This window comes from Scyliorhinus canicula, chromosome 22 (genome assembly GCF_902713615.1).
Source record: "Scyliorhinus canicula chromosome 22, sScyCan1.1, whole genome shotgun sequence".
Taxonomy (NCBI): domain Eukaryota; kingdom Metazoa; phylum Chordata; class Chondrichthyes; order Carcharhiniformes; family Scyliorhinidae; genus Scyliorhinus; species Scyliorhinus canicula.
In genome coordinates this window covers 16,283,665-16,304,141 of record NC_052167.1, presented here as the reverse complement: position 1 = coordinate 16,304,141, position 20,477 = coordinate 16,283,665, and the positions used below count along the sequence as shown (strand labels likewise).

At 46.1% G+C, this 20,477-nt stretch overlaps 1 protein-coding gene across 2 annotated transcripts in view; it reads right to left on the bottom strand.

Annotated features, from left to right (window-relative positions):
* The window catches only part of samd8 (sterile alpha motif domain containing 8), a 39,524-nt gene that overhangs the window by 5,242 nt on the left and 13,805 nt on the right, over positions 1-20,477 (bottom strand). For both annotated transcript variants that reach the window (XM_038782863.1, XM_038782862.1), the window contains exons 3-5: positions 10,360-10,455; positions 3,175-3,292; positions 2,525-2,675 (exon numbers count right to left, since the gene is read on the bottom strand). In XM_038782863.1, the coding sequence (XP_038638791.1) occupies positions 2,525-2,675; positions 3,175-3,292; positions 10,360-10,455 (365 nt within the window). The remainder of the gene's footprint in view (positions 1-2,524; positions 2,676-3,174; positions 3,293-10,359; positions 10,456-20,477) is intronic.

The window sequence follows — 20,477 nt, the reverse complement described above, 5'->3', positions numbered from 1 at the left end:
CCATCACGCATAAGTAGATTCATTCTTTCTTTCCACTCGTCCAGGACTTTGTGGAAAGAACAAATGAATCAACATTTTAGGTGTGGACTTTCAGAATATTTTGACAAAGGGCCTGCACATGTTACATGAACGTCACCACTCTCTATAGTAGTTGCCTGACCTATTGCATTTTTGTTTTGTTTCAGATTACGAGCTTTGTGAAGACCCATGGCAGAAACTCATCACCCTGAGTGGACATCATCGACGAATCAAGAGACAGCTGACAACGACAACAACGTTCCATCGTATGGTTTGATTTTTTATGACACTAGAGGGCGCTCTTGTATCAGAACTTCAAGAGGGCAATGATGAAACCCCCTGCTCACCTATTGCTGCGCAGAAACGCTAATACAGATTGAAAATCTCTTATCCGAAATGTTTGGGGCCGAGTGTATATTGGATTTTGGAATTTTTCAGATTTTCGAATATACTGCACAAGTGGGGCGCGCATTGGGAACTGTTCAGTCCGGCGCATGTTGGGGACTGCGCACGTGCGGAACGTTGGGGACTGCGCACGTGCGGAACGTTGGGGACTGCACACGTGCGGAACGTTGGGGACTGCACACGTACGGAACGTTGGGGACTGCACACGTGCAGAACGTTGGGGACTGCACACGTGCAGAACGTTGGGGACTGCACACGTGCGGAACGTTGGGGACTGCACACGTGCGGAACGTTGGGGACTGCACACGTGCGGAACGTTGGGGACTGCACAAGTGCGGAATGTTGGGGACTGCACACGTGCGGAACGTTGGGAACAGGGCATATGCGGAACGTTGGGGACTGCACACGTGCGGAACGTTGGGAACAGGGCATATGCGGAACGTTGGGACTGCACATGTGCAGAACGTTGGGGACTGCACACGTGCGGAACGTTGGGGACTGCACACGTGCGGAACGTTGGGGACTGCACACGTGCGGAACGTTGGGGACTGCACACGTGCGGAACGTTGGGGACTGCACACGTGCGGAACGTTGGGGACTGCACACGTGCGGAACGTTGGGGACTGCACACGTGCGGAACGTTGGGAACAGGGCTTATGCGGAACGTTGGGGACTGCACACGTGCGGAACGTTGGGGACTGCACACGTGCGGAACGTTGGGGACTGCGCATGTGCGGAACATTGGAAACTGCACATGTGCGGTGCACATTGGGAACTGCCTGTGCATTATGGAAAAAGTGCGCATTTCGGAATTTCGGATAAGGGATGCTCAACCTGTATGGTGGGAAAGATCAGGACACAAGGGTTATGCCTTGCACTGCTAGATTTACAGAGTCAAAATAAAATTACTTCATAGTATTTTCATTCGGTTTCCTGAGGGTGTTAAGTCACTGCTGACATGAAATAGATATGCCAATTCAAGAATAAATACTAGTTACTGTGCACGTGCATTTATACTGCAACTCCTACAACGCTGCACTTCCCACGCTCAACACTACAAGTCTAGAATCAGATCCTGATTTTACACCAAAGGACAAGAGACATGAGACTACCTTCCCCAAGCTCACCGACTGGGTTTGGCACCATACAACTACAATCTCAGTGTAGCGCCGTACTTGGGCTTTAATAAGTGTTCATTACATGCCCTGCCCTACATTCTGTGCTACTGACTTCATTACTGGGCGTTGGGTAGAACAGGTCCCTAATGGGATACCGGCCATTTTCTGGTCATGCCCAAGCTGAATTTCTGCCCCTTCCAGCTTTTTTACAAATGAATGTTTGACAGTGTGAAGATTAATGGTGACTTCATGAAATTGCACGGGTTCAATAAAATAATTTTAAGTTGGCAGAAAATGAACTTAATTGTGTGACAATTATGTAAAATGACATAAAATTTATAACACAGAAACAAGTCATTTCGGCACATTTAGCATATGCTCCACCCTATCAGCCTACCCTTCTAACCATCTCTAAGGTATTTACTGGGAACCTTAGCTTGGATAGCATTTTAAGTGCGCAAAATAAATATAATTTGATAAGCATATAAATATCTAACCATATTTACTTCAACAATGCACTATATTGAAAGACAGTGCATGAAACAAAAAAAAAAAAAGTTATTTTGAAAGTTCTGGGATAAAGCTTTAAGTTTCATACAGTTCAAAACTTAATAGTTAGAAGCAGATAACTAAAGTGGATGTTTTAGATCAATGGACGGGTGTACATAATTCAACAATTGTACTAGGCCTTCGTTGAGACTTAAGAAGTAACATTTGATATTTACTTACAGTAAATTATTTTTGTGGATTTTCTTTCTCATTTAAAAAAAAAGAAACTCTTTGCATAACTGGTTTCCAAGATCTTAGTCATCAATAAGTTAAGAGCACACAATAGCTTGAGTCATTGCACTAACATCAGAGCTGATAACAAATCATTCCAAAACTCGAAACAAACCCGTTGGACTTTAACCTGGTGTTGTAATACTTCTTACTGTAACAATAAAGGTTACGAGCATTGTGGTTAAGAGCATTTTGATACCTACATTCTGTGACAAAGAAGTTCAGCATGGTAATGACAACTGTGTGGCCACTGAACATGTAGTCTCCACAAGTATGCACGCCTGTTAGTGTCATTCCGAAACCACTCCAAATTGCAAGTGCTCGTTGAAACTTGGCCCACATGTCGCCATACAGCTGAAAAAGAAAACATTCATCATTCACAAAAGACCACCCAGTTTGCTCCACAACTTTTCTTGAGATATCCAGCTCTGATTTGCATCCAGTGGTTAATTTACAACCTCTTCAAAATTGCATGAGTTTCGGCGATGATTGTATCTTTATGATATGCATGGTGGGTGTCTAGGCTGAGTGGCCCAATGCAATGCTTTAAATATTCATCAAGTGTATTGTACCAGCGCCCCTTTTATCAATAGAATAGATTGCTTTGTATGTTTGCCATTTTCAAACACAGACCTCATCCTTCACATTTGTTTTTGCAAAGTGTAGAAATTTGGCATGCTTACTTAATTTATAACCTTATCATACCAAAATAAAACTTGTGCATTTAAAGGCCAGATACGTGATTTATCAACAAGAAATCTTTGCAAAGACTTTGTTTAAAAAAAACATTACTATAATGAGCCATCTTACTGTACAACTAACTGTTTGATCAGCACGGTTTACACAAACTTACTTTTCCAGAACACTGCAGGTGATGGCCAGGCACAGAGAGTGAGGTAACAAACATAGTAACACAGCGCAATAGGAACACTGTTCCCATCAGGCTACACATGCGACGCAAAAGGATGGACCTACAGTATAGTGAAAAAAAACAGCCAATATTACAGTGTATAAACAGTGCAGTTCAGTCCACAACTCGAATGAAATTACTTCCCATTCCTCAGGGAAGACAAAAATCACACATTCCCTTGATTTGTTAACAAAGCACTGAAATACTATTTATTAATTTTCTGCACATTCTACTTGAGCACCAAAACTAGAAGGGGCCCTTTAGAGAAATACCTTTTGAAGAGTACATTTTGGAAATTCGCAAACACAACTTTTTTGCAAAAGTCTTGATTATACGACAGCAGCTAATGTTTTTGCAAACTATACATCACAATTAAAGAGACTACAAAATAGTTTCTCTTTAATACCTCTTTTATTTCCCCACTTGTAGTGGTGCTTCTGTCCTATTCACCTGAGACTAAGTTGGTGTGCAACACACTCCCAAGGTTTGCCTATTCTATGAGAAGGTACATGGGTGTCACCTGGGTGAAAATTTGCATTCAAATCCACCCTCCATTTGGCACTGCAGCACAGGCAAGATAATGAGCTCACTCTGACTGCAGATGTGAACTCATTCGGCGTATGTTAACAAAATCGGGGAGGTGGTGAGGTTGTGATAATGGACAAGGCTAATGCTCAAATCCCACCTTGGCAACTGGTGGAATTTAAATTCGATAAGTAAATCCAGAACGTAAAGCTAGTCTCAGTAATGGTGACCATGACAACTAACATTGATTATTGTAAAAAGCCCGCCTGGTTAAGTAATGACCTTTAGGGAAGGAAATCTGCCACCCTTACCTGGTCTGGCCTCCATGTGGCCCTTGGGTTGTCTCTGAGCTGTCCTCTGAAATGGCTCACCCAGCTCAAGGGCAATTAGGGATGGGCAACCAAATGCTGACTTTGCCAGCTACACTCCCATTCCTTGAGAGAAGAGATGATGTGGAGATGCCGGCGTTGGACTGGGGTGAGCACAGTAAGAAGTCTTACAACACCAGGTTAAAGTCCAACAGGTTTGTTTCAAACACGAGCTTTCGGAGCACGGCTCCTTCTTCACCTGAAGAAGGAGCCGTGCTCCGAAAGCTCGTGTTTGAAACAAACCTGTTGGACTTTAACCTGGTGTTGTAAGACTTCTTATTGAGAGAAGAGAAACATCGTGCCTGTGCACAGTGTGGAGTGAGCAGGACACCACATTTCAAAAACACTTCCTGCACTCACAATTACTTTTACTCTGAATTAGAACGGGTGTAAAGTTTGAGAAACATTTTGAAACAATCGATTTGCTTTTATTCGTCAATTTCTTTTGTGAGGAAGTGAGACGGGTCAATTGTTCCACTTTTGATACGGTTACCAAACAGTTGCGGAACAAAGTTCCCCTCCGCTGATCAAATAACCGTCTCAAAACCAACTGAAAAACATTCCTACTTTAGTCCCACTCATAATGTGCTGAATTTATCAGCAAACCTGGTACCTATGCAATTAGCAGCGTGAAGAGCCCTTCATTCCTTCCTGAGCTGGATTCAAACCCAGGTCCCAGAGGTGCAGGTTCAATGCTAAAATATACAGTGTGTGGCCAGGGTGTGACCCATTTACTGAATACTGCATGGCTGGCCCTGTCAACTGAAAATAGGTTTTCAACATAGCACTGCTGCCTCATGGCACCGAGGACCAGAGTTTGATCCCGGCCCCGGGTCACTGTCTGTGTGGAGTTTGCACATTCTCCCCATGTCTGCGTGCGTGGGTCTCACCCCCACAACCTAAAGATGTGCAGGGTGGGTGGATTGGCCATGGTAAATTGCCCCTTAATTGGGACAAAAATGAATTGGGTACTTTAAATGTATTTTTAAAAACTGAAAATAAATTTCTAAATGGTAGATAGAGAAACAGATCATTTACCATTGCTACAGCCTAAAATAAAACCAAGCTAGTAATTTCAGTGAAATATCACTCCCATTATGGCATTGGTAATGTCGTCTGCTCGAGAGCCAGTGAATGAGGAGAGCCAAGCACCAGTCACCCAGGAATAACACATGGTGACAGGTTTAGTATCGTTACAGTCTGCCTCATATACGTAAATATAGTGCATAAATCTCACTGGAAGAATTTCATGTGAATTCAATTCAAAGGCTCTTTAAAAAGACTGTGGTTTAGTTGGGATTTTAACATCTTACCGTGGAGGCTGCTCTTTTCCCCTCCAATTGCTCCTCATTCACTCCTAAATAAGGGAGTAATTCTGGAATATGCAAGCTTACACAGGCATCTGATGCATCAGCCAAGTCTGCATGCATGCACCAGATAATGAGGGTGAGCAGTGATGAGGGCAGGGTCAGGGAGAGATATCATGGAGCCTGGTGCTTCTCTAGTTGCTGGGACACCTCATCATCCCAGTTAACCATAGAGACCCAATACTAGAGCTCCAGAAAACATCGACAGCATAGTGTGAAGCTCATGTTCCTCAGGAATGAGGAAGTTTCAACTGAAGTTAATTGAAATCTTGGAAGATTAGAAAATGGACTGACCAAACTAGCCAATAGTGATGGACACAATTTGAACATTTGGAAGGTATTTGGACTACTTCACCTAAAAAGTTAAAATAATCATAGTAAAGTTATTGGGTCAAGCAGACGTGGGGGGGGTGGGGGTAGAAGTGACAGGCTGTAGAGGCACCATGTGCTTGACCTTACCCTGCAATAGTTGCACTCCAGCTGTGAAAGGCACTCCATTGGCAGGTAAAGTGGGATCAGGGCAACACCATCGAGAGGGAGGAGATCGAGAGTGAAGCCGGGAAAGGGGCCCTACACCATCGAGAGGGAGAAGGTCGGGTTGGGAAGGGGCATCACACCATCGAGAGGGAGGAGGTCGGGTTGGGAAGGGGCATCACACCATCGAGAGGGAGGAGGTCGGGTAGGGAAGGGCCCACACACCATCGAGAGAGAGGAGGTCGGGTTGGGAAGGGGCATCACACCATCGAGAGAGAGGAGATCGGGTTGGGAAGGGCCCACACACCATCGAGAGAGAGGAGGTCGGGTTGGGAAGGGCCCACACACCATCGAGAGAGAGGAGATCGGGTTGGGAAGGGCCCACACACCATCGAGAGAGAGGAGGTCGGGTTGGGAAGGGCCCACACACCATCGAGAGAGAGGAGATCGGGTTGGGAAGGGCCCACACACCAGCAAGAGGGAGGAGGTCGGGTTGGGAAGGGCCCACACACCATCGAGAGGGAGAAGGTCGGGTTGGGAAGGGGCATCACACCATCGAGAGAGAGGAGGTCGGGTTGGGAAGGGCCCACACACCAGCAAGAGGGAGGAGGTCAGGTTGGGAGGGGGCCACACACCAGCGAGAGGAAGGAGGTCGGGAGTGAAGCCGGGGAAGGGGCCACACACCAGCGAGAGGAAGGAAGTCAGGTTGGGAAGGGGCCCGGCCCAGTACTTTAAATACTTGATGATTGAGATTAAGTGATAAGAGTTTAAATCATCACAGGTTTAATGTTTCACAACAGCATCTGTTTGGCTGTACTTACAACAAGATTCAACTCTGTCCAAGATGAGAGTTAACTAAAGAAGGTTATTTAAGGTCGATTCTTTGCTCAGCTGCTCAGTTAAATATTAGTATGGATGAAAATGGAATAGTGTAGGTCAGATAGGCTTCAGGTGGTTTCACAGGTCGGCGCAACATCGAGGGCCGAAGGGCCCGTACTGCGCTGTAGTGTTCTATGTTCTATGTTCTATTAAATATGTCTAAGTGGGTTGCAGTCTATTTCAGCATATTGTTGCTAGCTATGGTCTTCACAATGCCTTACCCTCGAGTATTGGCCTAGGTAGAGTGGGGATCGGTTTCTCCCTGGTCACTTGTATTCACAGTGTGTCCAGATCTCTGGGATGGGCCACACATTGAATGGGAGGCTGGGTCAGTAAGGGCCTAGTCCTGGAGCTAACGCACACTGAGGGATAGAATCCTCTGAGGCACAATGCGCTTTCCCTTTTCTCACCTCCTGCAGCCTCCTGCCAGCTCTAAAGTGAAGAAAGCTCCAAAAGGACACAAAGAACAGTCCTCACACAGGGTCAGCAAGAAAGGAGGGACGGGGAAATCTGGTGTGTCCCACTCGACTAACGATCGCTGTTGTTTAGAACTTGTTGGTCGAGTAGGCTGGCGATCAGGATGGTCTACATGCCAGATTGGCTGCTTTGGACATTGACCATCCAGATTAATAGAATCTCAGCCATCGAGTCCGGGCCCCCATACAGCCTGGGTCCCAGTGAATAGCACCATGTGTAGCCACCTCTCCCGCACCATGGATGAGGGCATTAGGAGGGAGGAATGGACATAGTAGAAGTCGTCTGATTCCAGTTTGTCTTTAACTAATGTTCACACATGAATGCCTTCTCAGTGAAACATGAATTGGACATTATGAATTCACCCTCTGTGTACCCGAACAGGCGCCGGAGTGTGGTAACTAGGGGCTTTACACAGTAACTTAATTTCAGTGTAATGTAAGCCTACTTGTGACAATAATAAAGATTATTATTCTGCTGGAGAGACATCAGGAATTGGTCGCCTCCCTGTTTATCCCTTTCACTAATTACTGTGCCTCACATTAGTCTTGTTCAGATAACAGACCTGGAATCAAACTGGGGCCTTGGACAGCTCAATATCACATCATTGGACCAAATGTGATAAATGGCTGTTTTTCAGATTGGAGGGAGGTTTGCAGTGGAGTTTCTCACGGGTCAATGTTGGCATCCTTGCTCTTCCTGATATATATTAAATGCCCAGGCTGTGGTGTGCAGGGCATGATTTCAAAATTTGCAGATGATACGAAGATTGGAAGCGATGTTAATTGGGATGAGGATAGCCTTGAACTTCACAAGGACAGACATGGTGGTGGATTGGGCAGACAAGTGCCAGATGAAGTCCAATGCAGAGCAGTGTGAGGTGGTTCATTGTGGTAGGAAGTGTATGAAGAGACAGTATAAAATTAAAGGAGAAAATCTAAAGGAGGTGCAGGAACAAAGGGGCCTCGGTGTAGATGTACATAAGTCATTGAAGATGGCAGGGCATGTTGAGAGCGTAGCTACTAAAGTATATAGTATCCTAGGTTTTATCATTTTGATAGAAGAGTAAGGAGATCATGTCAAACTTGTACAAGACATTAGTCAGGCTTCATCTGGAGAACTGCATCCAGTTCTGGGCACCATACTGGTGGAAGGATGTAACAGTATTGGAGAGTACAGAGAAGATTCATAGAATTTACAATGCAGAAGGAGGCCATTCGGCCCATTGAGTCTGCACCGGCTCTTGGAAAGAGCACCCTACCCAAGCCCACAACCCCGCCCTATCCCCATAACCCAGTAACCCCACCCAACACTAAAGGGCAATTTCAGACACTAAGGGCAATTTAGCATGGCCAATTCACCTAACCTGCACATCTTTGGACTGTGGGTGGAAACCGGAGCACCCGGAGGAAACCCACGCACACACGGGGAGAACGTGCAGACTCCGCACAGACAGTGACCCAAGCTGAGAATCGAACCTGGGACCCTGGAGCTGTGAAGCAATTGTGCTAACCACTATGCTACCGTGCTGCACAAGAATTATTCCAGAAATGAAGAACTGTAGCTATGAGGATGGATTGGAGAGGTTGGAGCTGAGAAGAGACTTGATAGAGCGGATAAATAGTGAGAAACTGTTCCCACTCAACAGAATCAAGAACTAGAGGGTACAGATTCAAAATAATTCACAAAAGGAATAGAAATGATGTGAAGAAAAATGTTTTTACCCAGAGGGTGGTTTCAGCCTGGAACGAACTTCCTTAGAGGGTAATGGAGGCAGGTTCGATTGAGGTAATCAAAAGGGAATTGGATTGCTATCTGAAAAGAATGATTGTGCAGGTTTATGAAGATAAGGCAGGGGAGTCAGTTGGCCTCTTTTTTTTAAAACTTCATTTTTGCAGGATGTGGGCGTCGCTGGCTAGACCAGCATTAATTGTCTATCCCCAATTGCCCTCGAGAAGGTGGTGGTGGGCGGCATGTGGTGCAGTGGTTAGCACTGGGACTGCGGCACTGAGGGCCCGGGTTCGAATCCCGGCCCTGGGTCACTGTCCGTGTGGAGTTTGCACATTCTCCCCATGTCTGCGTGGGTTTCACCCCCACAACCCAAAGATGTGTAGGTGGATTGGCCACGCTAAATTGCCCCTTAATTGAAAAAATAAATAAATGGGTACTCTAAATTTATTTTTAAAAAAGACAAGGTGGTGGTGAGCCGCCTTCTTGAACCGCTGCTGTCCATATGGTGTAGGTACACCCAAAGTGCTGTTAGGGAGGGAGTTCTAGGTTTTTGACCTAGTTACAGTGAAGGAACGGCGATATATTTCCTAGTCAAGGTGGTGAGTGACTTGGAGGGGAACCTCCAGATGGCGGGGTTCCCAGGTATCTGCTGCCCTTGTCCTTCAAGACGGTAGTGGTCGTGGGTTTGGAGGTTGCTGTATAAGAAGCCTTGGTGAGTTCTTGCAGTGTACCTTGTAGATGGTAGATAGTCCAGTTCAGTTTCTGATCAATGGTAACTCCTAGGATGATGATTGTGGGAGATTCAGCGATGAATATGCCGTTGAATGGCAAGGGGTGGTGATTAGATCCTCTCTTGTAGGAAATGGTCACTGCCTGGCACTTGTGGTGTGGGCCTGGCACTTGTGGTGTGAAGGTAACTTGCCATTTGTCAGCCCACACCTTGATAATGTCCAGGTCTTGCTGCATTGGGACATGGTCTGCTTCATTATTTGAGGAGTCTCAAATGCTGTTGAACATTGTGCAGTTATCTGGAAACATCCCCACATCTGCCCTTATGAAGGAAGGGAGGTCATCGATGAAGCAGCTGAAGATGTTTGGGCTTAGGATACTAACCTGAGGAACTCCATATAAATATGGCGGCTGAAGAGCAGGTCAAAAGCACCCTGCGGCCAGTAACTCGCCTCCTGACTCCCCAGAGCCTGACCACTACCCACAAGGCACCATCCTGGACCAAGCAGCCACTTGATTGACATCCCTTCCCCAATCATTCACTCCCTCCACCACTCAAATTAAGGAGCCCCAAAACCTACCTGTGCTTATGAAGCAGCAGCAGTAACAGCCAAATAGTGCAGAGCACAACGCCACAGACTTCAGCCATTGCGAAAGCCCAGGGTATTCTAGGGACACTGGCAACAAAAACAGCACAATATACAATTATATATTTGAGAATACATTTAATTTGGACAAGTAGGATTTTGTTTTATTTCTTCTTAGCAGTTTCTAGACTGTGTTGCACACTGACGCACTGCCAACACACATGTTCTAGACGTTTAAAGCCAATTAAAATATAAGGGGTGAGCGATACACAATCTTCCCCCATCTTTCCATCAGTGCAGACATTCAAGGCAGGTTCAGAATATAATTCCATTGTTTCAAAGAAATAGATGATTCAGTTCAATAGAAATACAATTGGAGGCACAAGCCAGAGGAAGCAAACAAAAGAGGAAATCAGGGATTGCATACACAGGCTTCTCCAACATAGAGCTTTCTCGGAGTCATGGCCAGGATCAGATTGAACACATACATCTGAATTCAGGCCACTGTCACAATGAGATGAATGAAACAAGCAGCAGTCATACTGTAGGGCTGTACTGTGTCCACGGTGGGCAGCACAGTGGTCAGCACTGCTGCCTCACAGCGCCAGGGACCCAGGTTAAATTCTGGCCTTGGGTGAGTGTCTGTGTGGAGTTTACATGTTCTCCCCGTGTCTGCGTGGGTTTACTCCGGGTGCTCCGGTTTCCTCCCACAGTCCAAAGATGTGCAACTTAGGTGGATTGGCCGTGTTAAATTGCCCCTTATTGTGCAGGGATGTGTAGGTTAAATTAAGGGTTATTGGGATAAGGCGGGGAAGTGGGCTTGGATGGAGTGTTTTTTCAAAGGGTCGGTGCAGACTCGATGGGCCAAATGGCCTCCTTCTGCACTGTAGGGATTCTATGATTCTATTCTATGATTCTAGCTATGAAGACAGATGCGATGCCTCAAGACATTGACATTTTAAGTGATTGATAGCTACACTCACTTGGTCGACACGTACAACATAACAAAAAAAGCGTCCCTTCAATTCATGAATTCTGTTTGCTGCAGTTTCACAAAGAAAATTGTCCGTCACGTGCAAACCAGATGTCTGAGGCAAACAGGCAATAAAGAATGGAACAACTGTTTACTAAAACAAAGCTTCTAACTCAAGATGAGGTAATAAAAGGAAGTCACATGTGTACACCAGCTCAGAAACCTGATAGAATGGAAAACAGTAAAATTAACTTTGAAAAATATTCGTCAGGAACAAAAAGGGAGCGACCAAACTTGAAGCTCACAGGAGGTATATTTCTAAGTAAGAGACTCTACCTGGATGAGTTGTAAGCAGAGTACAATAACAGATTGTACAAGATTTTCACTTTAGGATATCGCGATTTTCTCCTGTATTCCAGCTCACCAACAATCGGGTTTGTATTTACACTGGTTCCAGCCAGAGCCATACCTCCATTTTAAAACTCATATCCACATGTTCAAATTCCTCCATGGCATATGTCCTCACCATCTTAGTAAACGCCTGCAGCCCTCCAACTCTGGCCCCTTTCGCAATGGTCACTTCTTTCAATCCATCATTGGCAGCCATGTCAGGCATCTATACCCTTAACTCCTTGAATTACTTCCCTAAACCTCTCTGCCTCTTTTGCACCTTTTTGGCCAAACTGCTGGTCACCTGTCCAAATATTTCCTTCTTTTGACTGGCAATATGATTCGGGTTACACTCCTGTGAAATGCTTTATTGCAATAAATGTGCTATGTAACTTCACGCAGTTGTTCCTTTCAACACAGATGCTATACCTGGGATGAAGTGCTGCTGAAACTCATTTGGAGTTTACTTGAGTTAAAAATGTTATTTTCTATGCTCCTCTGTGCTAAAAGCGGTGATCAAATCTTATTTGGAAAAATTGAAATTTGTACGGCAGCGTTCCTTCACACAGTGAATCCACCCTCCATAGCAATGATTAACATAGTGGCCATTAGGATAGGGAGTCATTTGCATCAGTGCTTGACCCAACTAGAATTCTGCATCAGGGCATAAGCTGAAAATAAAACATCGCCTTAATTTACCCACAATAAAAAACGGAGCTCATCATAAAGCAGAAATAAATTCCACCATCAGTCGCAAGAAGTATTAGCAACTCAAAGAACAAAACGTCCCCACGTAACAGAAACATGTGTGGCACACCGACTGAAGACGATCAAATGAAGAAGGATCCACGAAGAGGAAAACACACCATTCTATTCATATGCAAGAATAAACCTCTGCTCTTTATTTATGTAGAGAACAATCAAGGTATTACCATCACAGGTCACTAAGCAATTTTACAGTTGAACATATCAACACGTTTTATTTATAGAGCATTGTCATGGTTGCATAAAAAATTCCCATGGCATTGCAAAGAAGTTTGATCAGACAAAAATCAAAAGCAAACCAAAAGTGGATATACATTAGTTGGGACAGGTGAAAGATTGATCTAAGAAGTGGGCTTTAAGGAGGGTCTTGGGCAGGGGCGTGGAGAGGGAGAGAATTTCTGAGCTTACGGCCTAGATATTTGTAGCACAGCCAGCAAAGTTGGGTCAAAAGGAGCAGTGGGTGCCAAAAGAGGGCAGATTCAGAGGATCAGAGTTCTTGAAGGATTGTAGGGTATGGGAAGGTTATAGAGATGACGAGTGATCACACGGCACTGTTATGTGACCGGACTAAGACCAATGGCAGGTTTTGAGACATAGATGAAAAGTAGTGTTCGTGGTCTAATGAAATCTGGTCATTTTCTGCCCAGCCGGTCAAGGGAGGTCCAGGCTACAAAAACTAGCGGGAAAAGGTACTGCCTGCTTCATTGCATCTTTCGCCCCAGACTCTTTTAATTTTCATTATTAGCACTTCCAGTAAAATTCACTGACAGAAGAAAAATATCTCTGGCTGCCAACGCAGAATGCTCTGGTCATACATTAATGATGTTGGGTGATAATTTGGCTGCTTTTTGTACCTCAGATTTATTGGATTTCTTTATTGTCACGTGTACCGAGGTACATGAAAAGTATTTTTCTGCGAGCAGCTCAACAGATCATCAAGTACATGGGAAGAAAAGAGAATAAAAGAAAATACATAATAGGGCAACACAAGGTATAAAATGTAACTACATAAGCACAGGCATCGGATGAAGCATACAGGGTGTAGTGTTAATGAGGTCAGTCCATAAGAGGGTCGTTTAGGAGTCTGGTAACAGCGGGGAAGAAGTTGTTTTTAAGTCTGTTCGTGCGTGTTCTCAGACTTCTGTATCTCTTGCCCGATGGAAGAAGTTGGAAGAGTGAGTAAGTCGGGTGGGAGGGGTTTTTGATTATGCTGCCCGCTTTCCCCAGGCAGCGGGAGGTGTAGATGAAGTCAATGGATGGGAGGCAGGTTTGTGTGATGGACTGGGCTGTGTTCACGACTCTCTGAAGTTTCTTGCGGTCCTGGGCCAAGTAGTTGCCATAGCAGGCTGTGATGCAGCCAGATAGGATGCTTTCTATGGTGCATCTGTAAAGGTTGGTAAGAGTTAATGTGGACATGCCGAATTTCCTTAATTTCCTGAGGAAATATAGGCGCTGTTGTGCTTTCTTGGTGGTAGCGTCAACGTGGGTAGACCAGGACAGATTTTTGGAGGTGTGCACCCCTAGGAATTTGAAACTGCTAACCATCTCCACCTCGGGCCCCGTTGATGCTGACAGGGGTGTGTACAGTACTTTGCTTCCTGATGTCAATGACCAGCTCTTTAGTTTTCCCGGAATTGAGGGAGAGATTGTTGTCGCTGCACCAATCCACTAGGTTCTCTATCTCCCTCCTATATTCTGATTCGTCATTATTCAAGATCCGGCCCATTATGGTCGTATCGTCAGCAAACCTGTAGATGGAGTTGGAACAAAATTTTGCCACGCAGTCCTGTGTACAGGGAGTAGAGTAGGGGACTAAGTACACAGCCTTGCAAGGCCCCAATATTGAGGACTATTGTGGAGGAGGTGTTATTGTTTATTCTTACTGATTGTGGTCTGTGGGTCAGAAAGTCGAGGATCCAGTTGCAGAGTGGGGAGCCAAGCCCTAGGTTTAGGAGCTTTGATATGAGCTTGGCTGGGATTCTGGTGTTGAAGGCGGAGCTGTCATCAATAAATAGGAGTCTGACGTAGGAGTCCTTGTTGTCGAGATGCTCTAGGGATGAGTATAGGGTCAGGGAAATGGCGTCTGCTGTGGACCGGTTGCGGTGGTATGTGAATTGCAGTGGATCAAGGTGTTCTGGCAGTATGGAGGTGATGCACTTCATGACCAACCTCTCGAAGCACTTCATTACGACTAAAGTCAGGGCCACCGGACGGTAGTCATTGAAGCACGTTGCCTGGTTCTTCTTTGGCACCGGTACGATGGTGGTCTTCTTGAAGCAAGTGGGGACCTCGGAGTGGAGTAGGGATAGGTTAAAGATGCCCGCAAACACCTCCTCCAGCTGGTCCGCGCAGGCTCTGAGTGCACGACCAGGGATCCTGTCCGCACCAGTCACCTTCCGAGGGTTCACTTTCAGGAAGGCTGATCTGACTTCGGAAGCTGTGATGGTGGGTATGGGTGAGTTATGGCCTGCAGGGGCACTCGACAGCGGATTGTTGGTTACCTGCTCGAACCGATCATAGAATGCATTGAGTTCGTCGGGGAGGGGTGCGCTGCTGCCAGAGATACTGCTCGGCTTCGCTTTGTCGTCCTTGCCACGACCGCTGAGAGTCTGTCTGTGACTCTAGCTTGGTTTGATATTCTCTCTTGGCATCTCGGATAGCTTCCTGGATTTCTTGTATAGGTCAGGGTTGTCTGACTTGAACGCCTCAGACCTGTCATTCAGTAGGGAGTCAATCTCGCTCTTGAGCCATGGTTTCCGGTTGGGGAACATACGTACTGCTTTCTTTGGTGTGCAGTCGTCCATATGTTTGCTGATGAAGTCTGTGACGGTGGTGACATACTCATTTAACTTGGTCGCTGAGTTCTTAAATATGGACCAGTCCACTGTCTCTAAGCAGTCACGTAGGAGCTCTTCTGTTTCCTCAGACCAGCACTGCACGACCTTCTTAGCTGGATTCTCCCGCTTGAGTTTCTGCTTTTATGCCGGGAGAAGGAGCACTGTCTTATGGTCTGATTTCCCAAAGTGCGGTCTGGGGATGGTCAACGGTGTTGTCACCCCTGGTGGGACAGGAGATGTGCTGGTGGAATTTTGGCAGTTCACTCTTGACACTGGCCTTGTTGAAGTCTCCGGCCACGATGAACAAGGCCTCCAGGTGTTCTGTTTCGTTATTGCTTATAACTGTGTACAGTTCGTCCAGCGCCTTCCGCACTTCTGCCTGGGGTGGGATGTAGACTGCTATGATAATGGCTGGAGTGAACTCATGTGGAAGATAGTACGGGCGGCACTTCACGGTCAGGTATTCCAGGTCCAGGGAGCAGTAGGTCACCAGGGTTGCCATATCCAAGCACCAGGAAGAGCTGATAAAGAGGCAAACCCCTCCACCCGTTGCTTTGCCTGATGATGCGGCACGGTCCGCCCGGTGTATTGAGAAGCCGTCAGGTTGTATGGCACAGTCCGGTGAGGCGGGGGTGAGCCATGTCTCTGCGAAACAGAGCACACAGCAGTCTCTTACTTCCCTCTGAGAGGGAAGTCTAGCGCTAAGTTCATCCAGCTTGTTTTTGATTGCTTGGACGTTTGCCAGGAGTATGCTGGGGAGAGGGGTCTTGAAACAACGTTGCTTCAGTGTAACCTGCAGACCGCCGCATTTCCCTCGCTTCCTCGGTCGGCGGCTGTGGCTGGATGGTCCTGGGATTCGATGGGAGAAGTCTGACCTTGTGGAAGGTAGGTGGTTGCGTCTGGCGGGGTCCAGGGCGCTGATGGGGACCAGGGCGTTGGTTACATTTCAGGGGATTGCGTCTGGCAGGGTCCCGGGCGCTGGTTGAGGTAGAGAGGTTGCTAGGGGGGGCATATTTGCGTTCCGGATGGGTCCCGGCGTTCTGCGGGCACGGGAATACCTTGCAGCTCGTTCGGGTCCTCGCGCGGGGTCTGATATTAAAAATAAATTGAGGAGAAAGATTGGAGTTCTACATATATCAACCTGCAACAGACTGGAATTCAAACGTTAAAAGTGAACAGTCTTCCTCACATCCTCCCATGTTCTAAAACATACAAAATAACAGAAGTAGGCCATTTGGCCCCTTGAGCCTGATCTGCCATTCAATAAGGTCACCATTGATCTGTTAGTGTTGAGTTCCACATTCCCCAATCTACTCCGATAACTTTTGATTCCCTTGCCAAATAAGATCCTATCTATCTCCACCTTAAAACCATTTAGTGACCCCGCTTCCACCATTTTCTGAGGCAGAGTGTTCCAATGTTGCAAAACCCTCACAAAGAAAAGATTCTCCTCACTGGAGGAGAATCCCCACTCTGAATCCTCTAATTTTACAACAGTGCCCACAAGCTCTGGACTCACCGACTAGAGAAACATCCTTTCAACGCTCACCTTGCCAATACCATTCAGGATCGTATATACTTCAACCAAGACACCCCTCGCTCTTCTAATTTCTGGTGGAAACAAGACCAGCCCTACCAAGCTAGCCCTAGACAACATGCTTATTCCAGTCCTCAATCTAGCAAACCATTTCCAACGTATTTACATCCTTCCTAAATAAGGAGACCAATACTGCACACAATATTCGAGATGCGTTCTCACCAATTCCCTGTATAACTGATGCTCCACTTCTTCAGCTTCCATCCTAAACACATTAAAGAAGCCATCCCCTATGGACAAGCCCTCTATATACACAGGATCTGCTCAGACGAGGAGGAGCGTAACAGACATCTACAGACGCTGAAAGATGCCCTTGCACAAACAGGATATGGCACTCGACTCATCGATCGACAGTTCCAAAGAGCCACAGCAAAAGACCGCACCAACCTCCTCAGAAGACAAACCACGGGACACAACCGACAGAGTACCCTTTGTCGCCCAGTACTTCCCCGGAGCGGATAAACTATGACATCTTCTTTGCAGCCTTCAACATGTCATTGATGAAGATGAACATCTTGAAATGAAAATCGCTTATTGTCACGAGTAGGCTTCAATGAAGTTACTGTGAAAAGCCCCTAGTCGCCACATTCCGGCGTCTGTCCGGGGAGGCTGATACGGGAATCGAACCATGCTGCTGGCCTGCTTGGTCTGCTTTAAAAGCCAGTGATTTAGCCCAGTGAGCTAAATCAGCCCCTTCCCATCTTGCCAAGGTCATCCCCACACCCCCACTACTTGCCTTCACACAACCGTGCAACCTCAAACAAACCATTGTTTGCAGCAAACTACCCAGCCTTCAGAACAGCGACCACAACACCACACAGCCCTGCCATGGCAATCTCTGCAAGACGTGCCAGATCATCGACATGGGTGCCACCATTACACACGAGAACACCTCCCACCAGGTACGCGGTACATACTCGTGCGATTCGGCCAACGAAAGGATGTCCTGAAGTGTGGTACATTGGCGAGACACTGCGACAATGGATGAACGGACATTGCACGACAATCGCCAGGCAGGAATGTTCCCTTCCAGTCCGGGAACACTTCAGCAGTCAAAGGCATTCAGCCTCTGATCTCCGGGTAAGCATTCTCCAAGGGGGCCTTCAGGACGCGCGACAACGCAAAATCGCCGAGCAGAAACTTATAGCCACGTTTCGCACACATGAGTACGGCCTCAACCGGGACCTTGGATTCATGTTGAATTACATTCACCCCCCACCATCTGGCCTGGACTTGCAAAATCCTACCAACTGTCCTGTCGTGAGCCAATTCACACCTCTTTAACCTGGGGTTACCCCTATCTCTGGATCTGTAAAGACTTAATTACCTGCAAATGCTCGCATTCAAAGCATTGTCTTGCATCTTTGGCTTTGTCAATATAAATATTTCTGGAATATATATCTTTGTTCACCTGAGGAAGGAGCAGTGCTCCGAAAGCTAGTGATTTGAAACAAACCTGTTGGACTTTAACCTGGTGTTGTAAGACTTCTTACTGTGCTCACCCCAGTCCAAAGCCGGCATTTCCACATCGTGTATAACTGAAGCATAACATTCTTAAGGTTATGTTCAATTCCTCTCGCAATAAAGAATGGCATTTTTTTTTGTTTTTTAAAAATAAATTTAGAGTACCCAATTTCCAATTAAGGGACAATTTAACGTGGCCAATCCAGCTAACCTCCACATCTTTGGGCTGTGGGGGTGAAACCTACCCAGATATGGGGAGAATGTGCAAACTCCACACGGACAGTGACCCAGGGCCGGGATTCAAACCCGGGTTCGCAGTGCCGTAGTCCCAGTGCTAACCACTGTGCCACATGCTGCCCCAAAGAATAGCATTCTTGATTGCTTGCTGCACCTGCATGCTAACGTTTTCTGACACCGCATCAACAGCATTGTCCTCGTCAACCTGCAATGTTAACTCTTCAAAAAGCTCCAGAAAGATGGTTAAACATGATTTTCCCTCAAGAAATCCTTTAACCCATATATGTCTATGTGCCCATTAATTTTGCCCCAAATTATTGTGTCCAGATGTTTCACCATCACCAAAACTAATGTAGTAAATCTCCCTAACCTCCAGAATAGTCAGCCAAAACCTCTGCACCTCACTGTCCCTTTAAAACCTACTTCTTTGACCAAGTTCCTTCATTCAAAGCCTCTTGGACCCAGTGTAACTTTTGGTTTATGTATACATGAAGTCACTTGGGACATAGGTCTCTGTTAAAGGTGATATAAATAGACAATTTTACTGTTGTAGAATTCGTAGCCATTCTTTACCCTCAAAGGTTGGCATTACATCCCAACTCTCAATGGTGTAAACGTTCACTGGATCAAAATCACAGCATGTGGGATCTCCAGTACCACCGGATGTCAATCCAAAATCTTCACAAATTCCACTCTATATCCTCAAATTTCAAATGGCAGAAGTGAAAAGGAATTTTGCAAAACCAATTTCATTTATACATCTATAATTTAGTTAAATGTTCGAAGGTGCTTCACATGTGCAATTTTGACACCAAGGCACATATGGTGTTAGGACAGTTACTAAAGGCAGGTTTTATGGACTGCCTTAATGGAGAGAGAGAGATAGAAAGGCAGAGACAGTTGGAAAAGAGAATTCCAGCGCTTGGAGTTTAGGCAGCTGAAGGCACGCTACTAATTAAATGAGGATGGGCAAGAGGTCAGGATTGGAAGGGTGCAGAGAATTCAAAGGTTTATATAGCTGCAGCTATAGAGATAAGGGAAAATGATGCCATAGGCCGATTTTAAAACAGGGATGGGAATGGTCTTGGTGCTGGAGCGGATGCATGACTGGAATATCATTCTCTCGCATCAGGCAGGTGTCAGGGAGAGGGAAGGGCTTCAACAAAGAGTCATCAGACTCAAAACGTTAGCTCTTTCCTCTCCCTACAGATGCTGCCAGACTTGCTGAGATTTTCCAGGATTTTCTCTTTCGAGAGGGAAGGCTACAGTGACTTGGGAAGATAGTTTGTGCGCAGGATCAACAGCAATGGCTCCTCAGTTTAGAGATGCAGGAAAGTTCTGCTGACCCATTACTGGATGTTGGGCAAGCAGTCTGATAAATTAGAGACAGTGGAGGGGAAAAGCGAGGTGGCTGTGATCACCGTATACGGGGAGACTGATGTTGTGTTGATGATGATGTTACAAAAGGATAGATTGTAGAGAAGAAACAGAAAGCAATCAAGGACATATCCTTGGGAGCTCCAGCGTTAACGGTATGAGTGCGGGAACAGCAGCCATTGCAGCAGATTCCCTGGCTACAACTACATAGGTGAGAATGGAACCAGAAGGGAATAACCACACTCAGTTGGACAACGTTGGAATGTTTTTTGACAAAAGACGGCATCGTCATAGAATCATAGAATTTATAGCGCAGAAGGAGGCCATTCGGCCCATCGAGGCTGCACCGGCCCTGGGAAAGAGCACCCCACCTAAGCCCACACCTCCACCCTATCCCCATAACCCAGTAACCCCATGTAACCTTTTTGGACACTAAGGGCAATTTAGAATGGCCAATCCACCTAACCTGCAT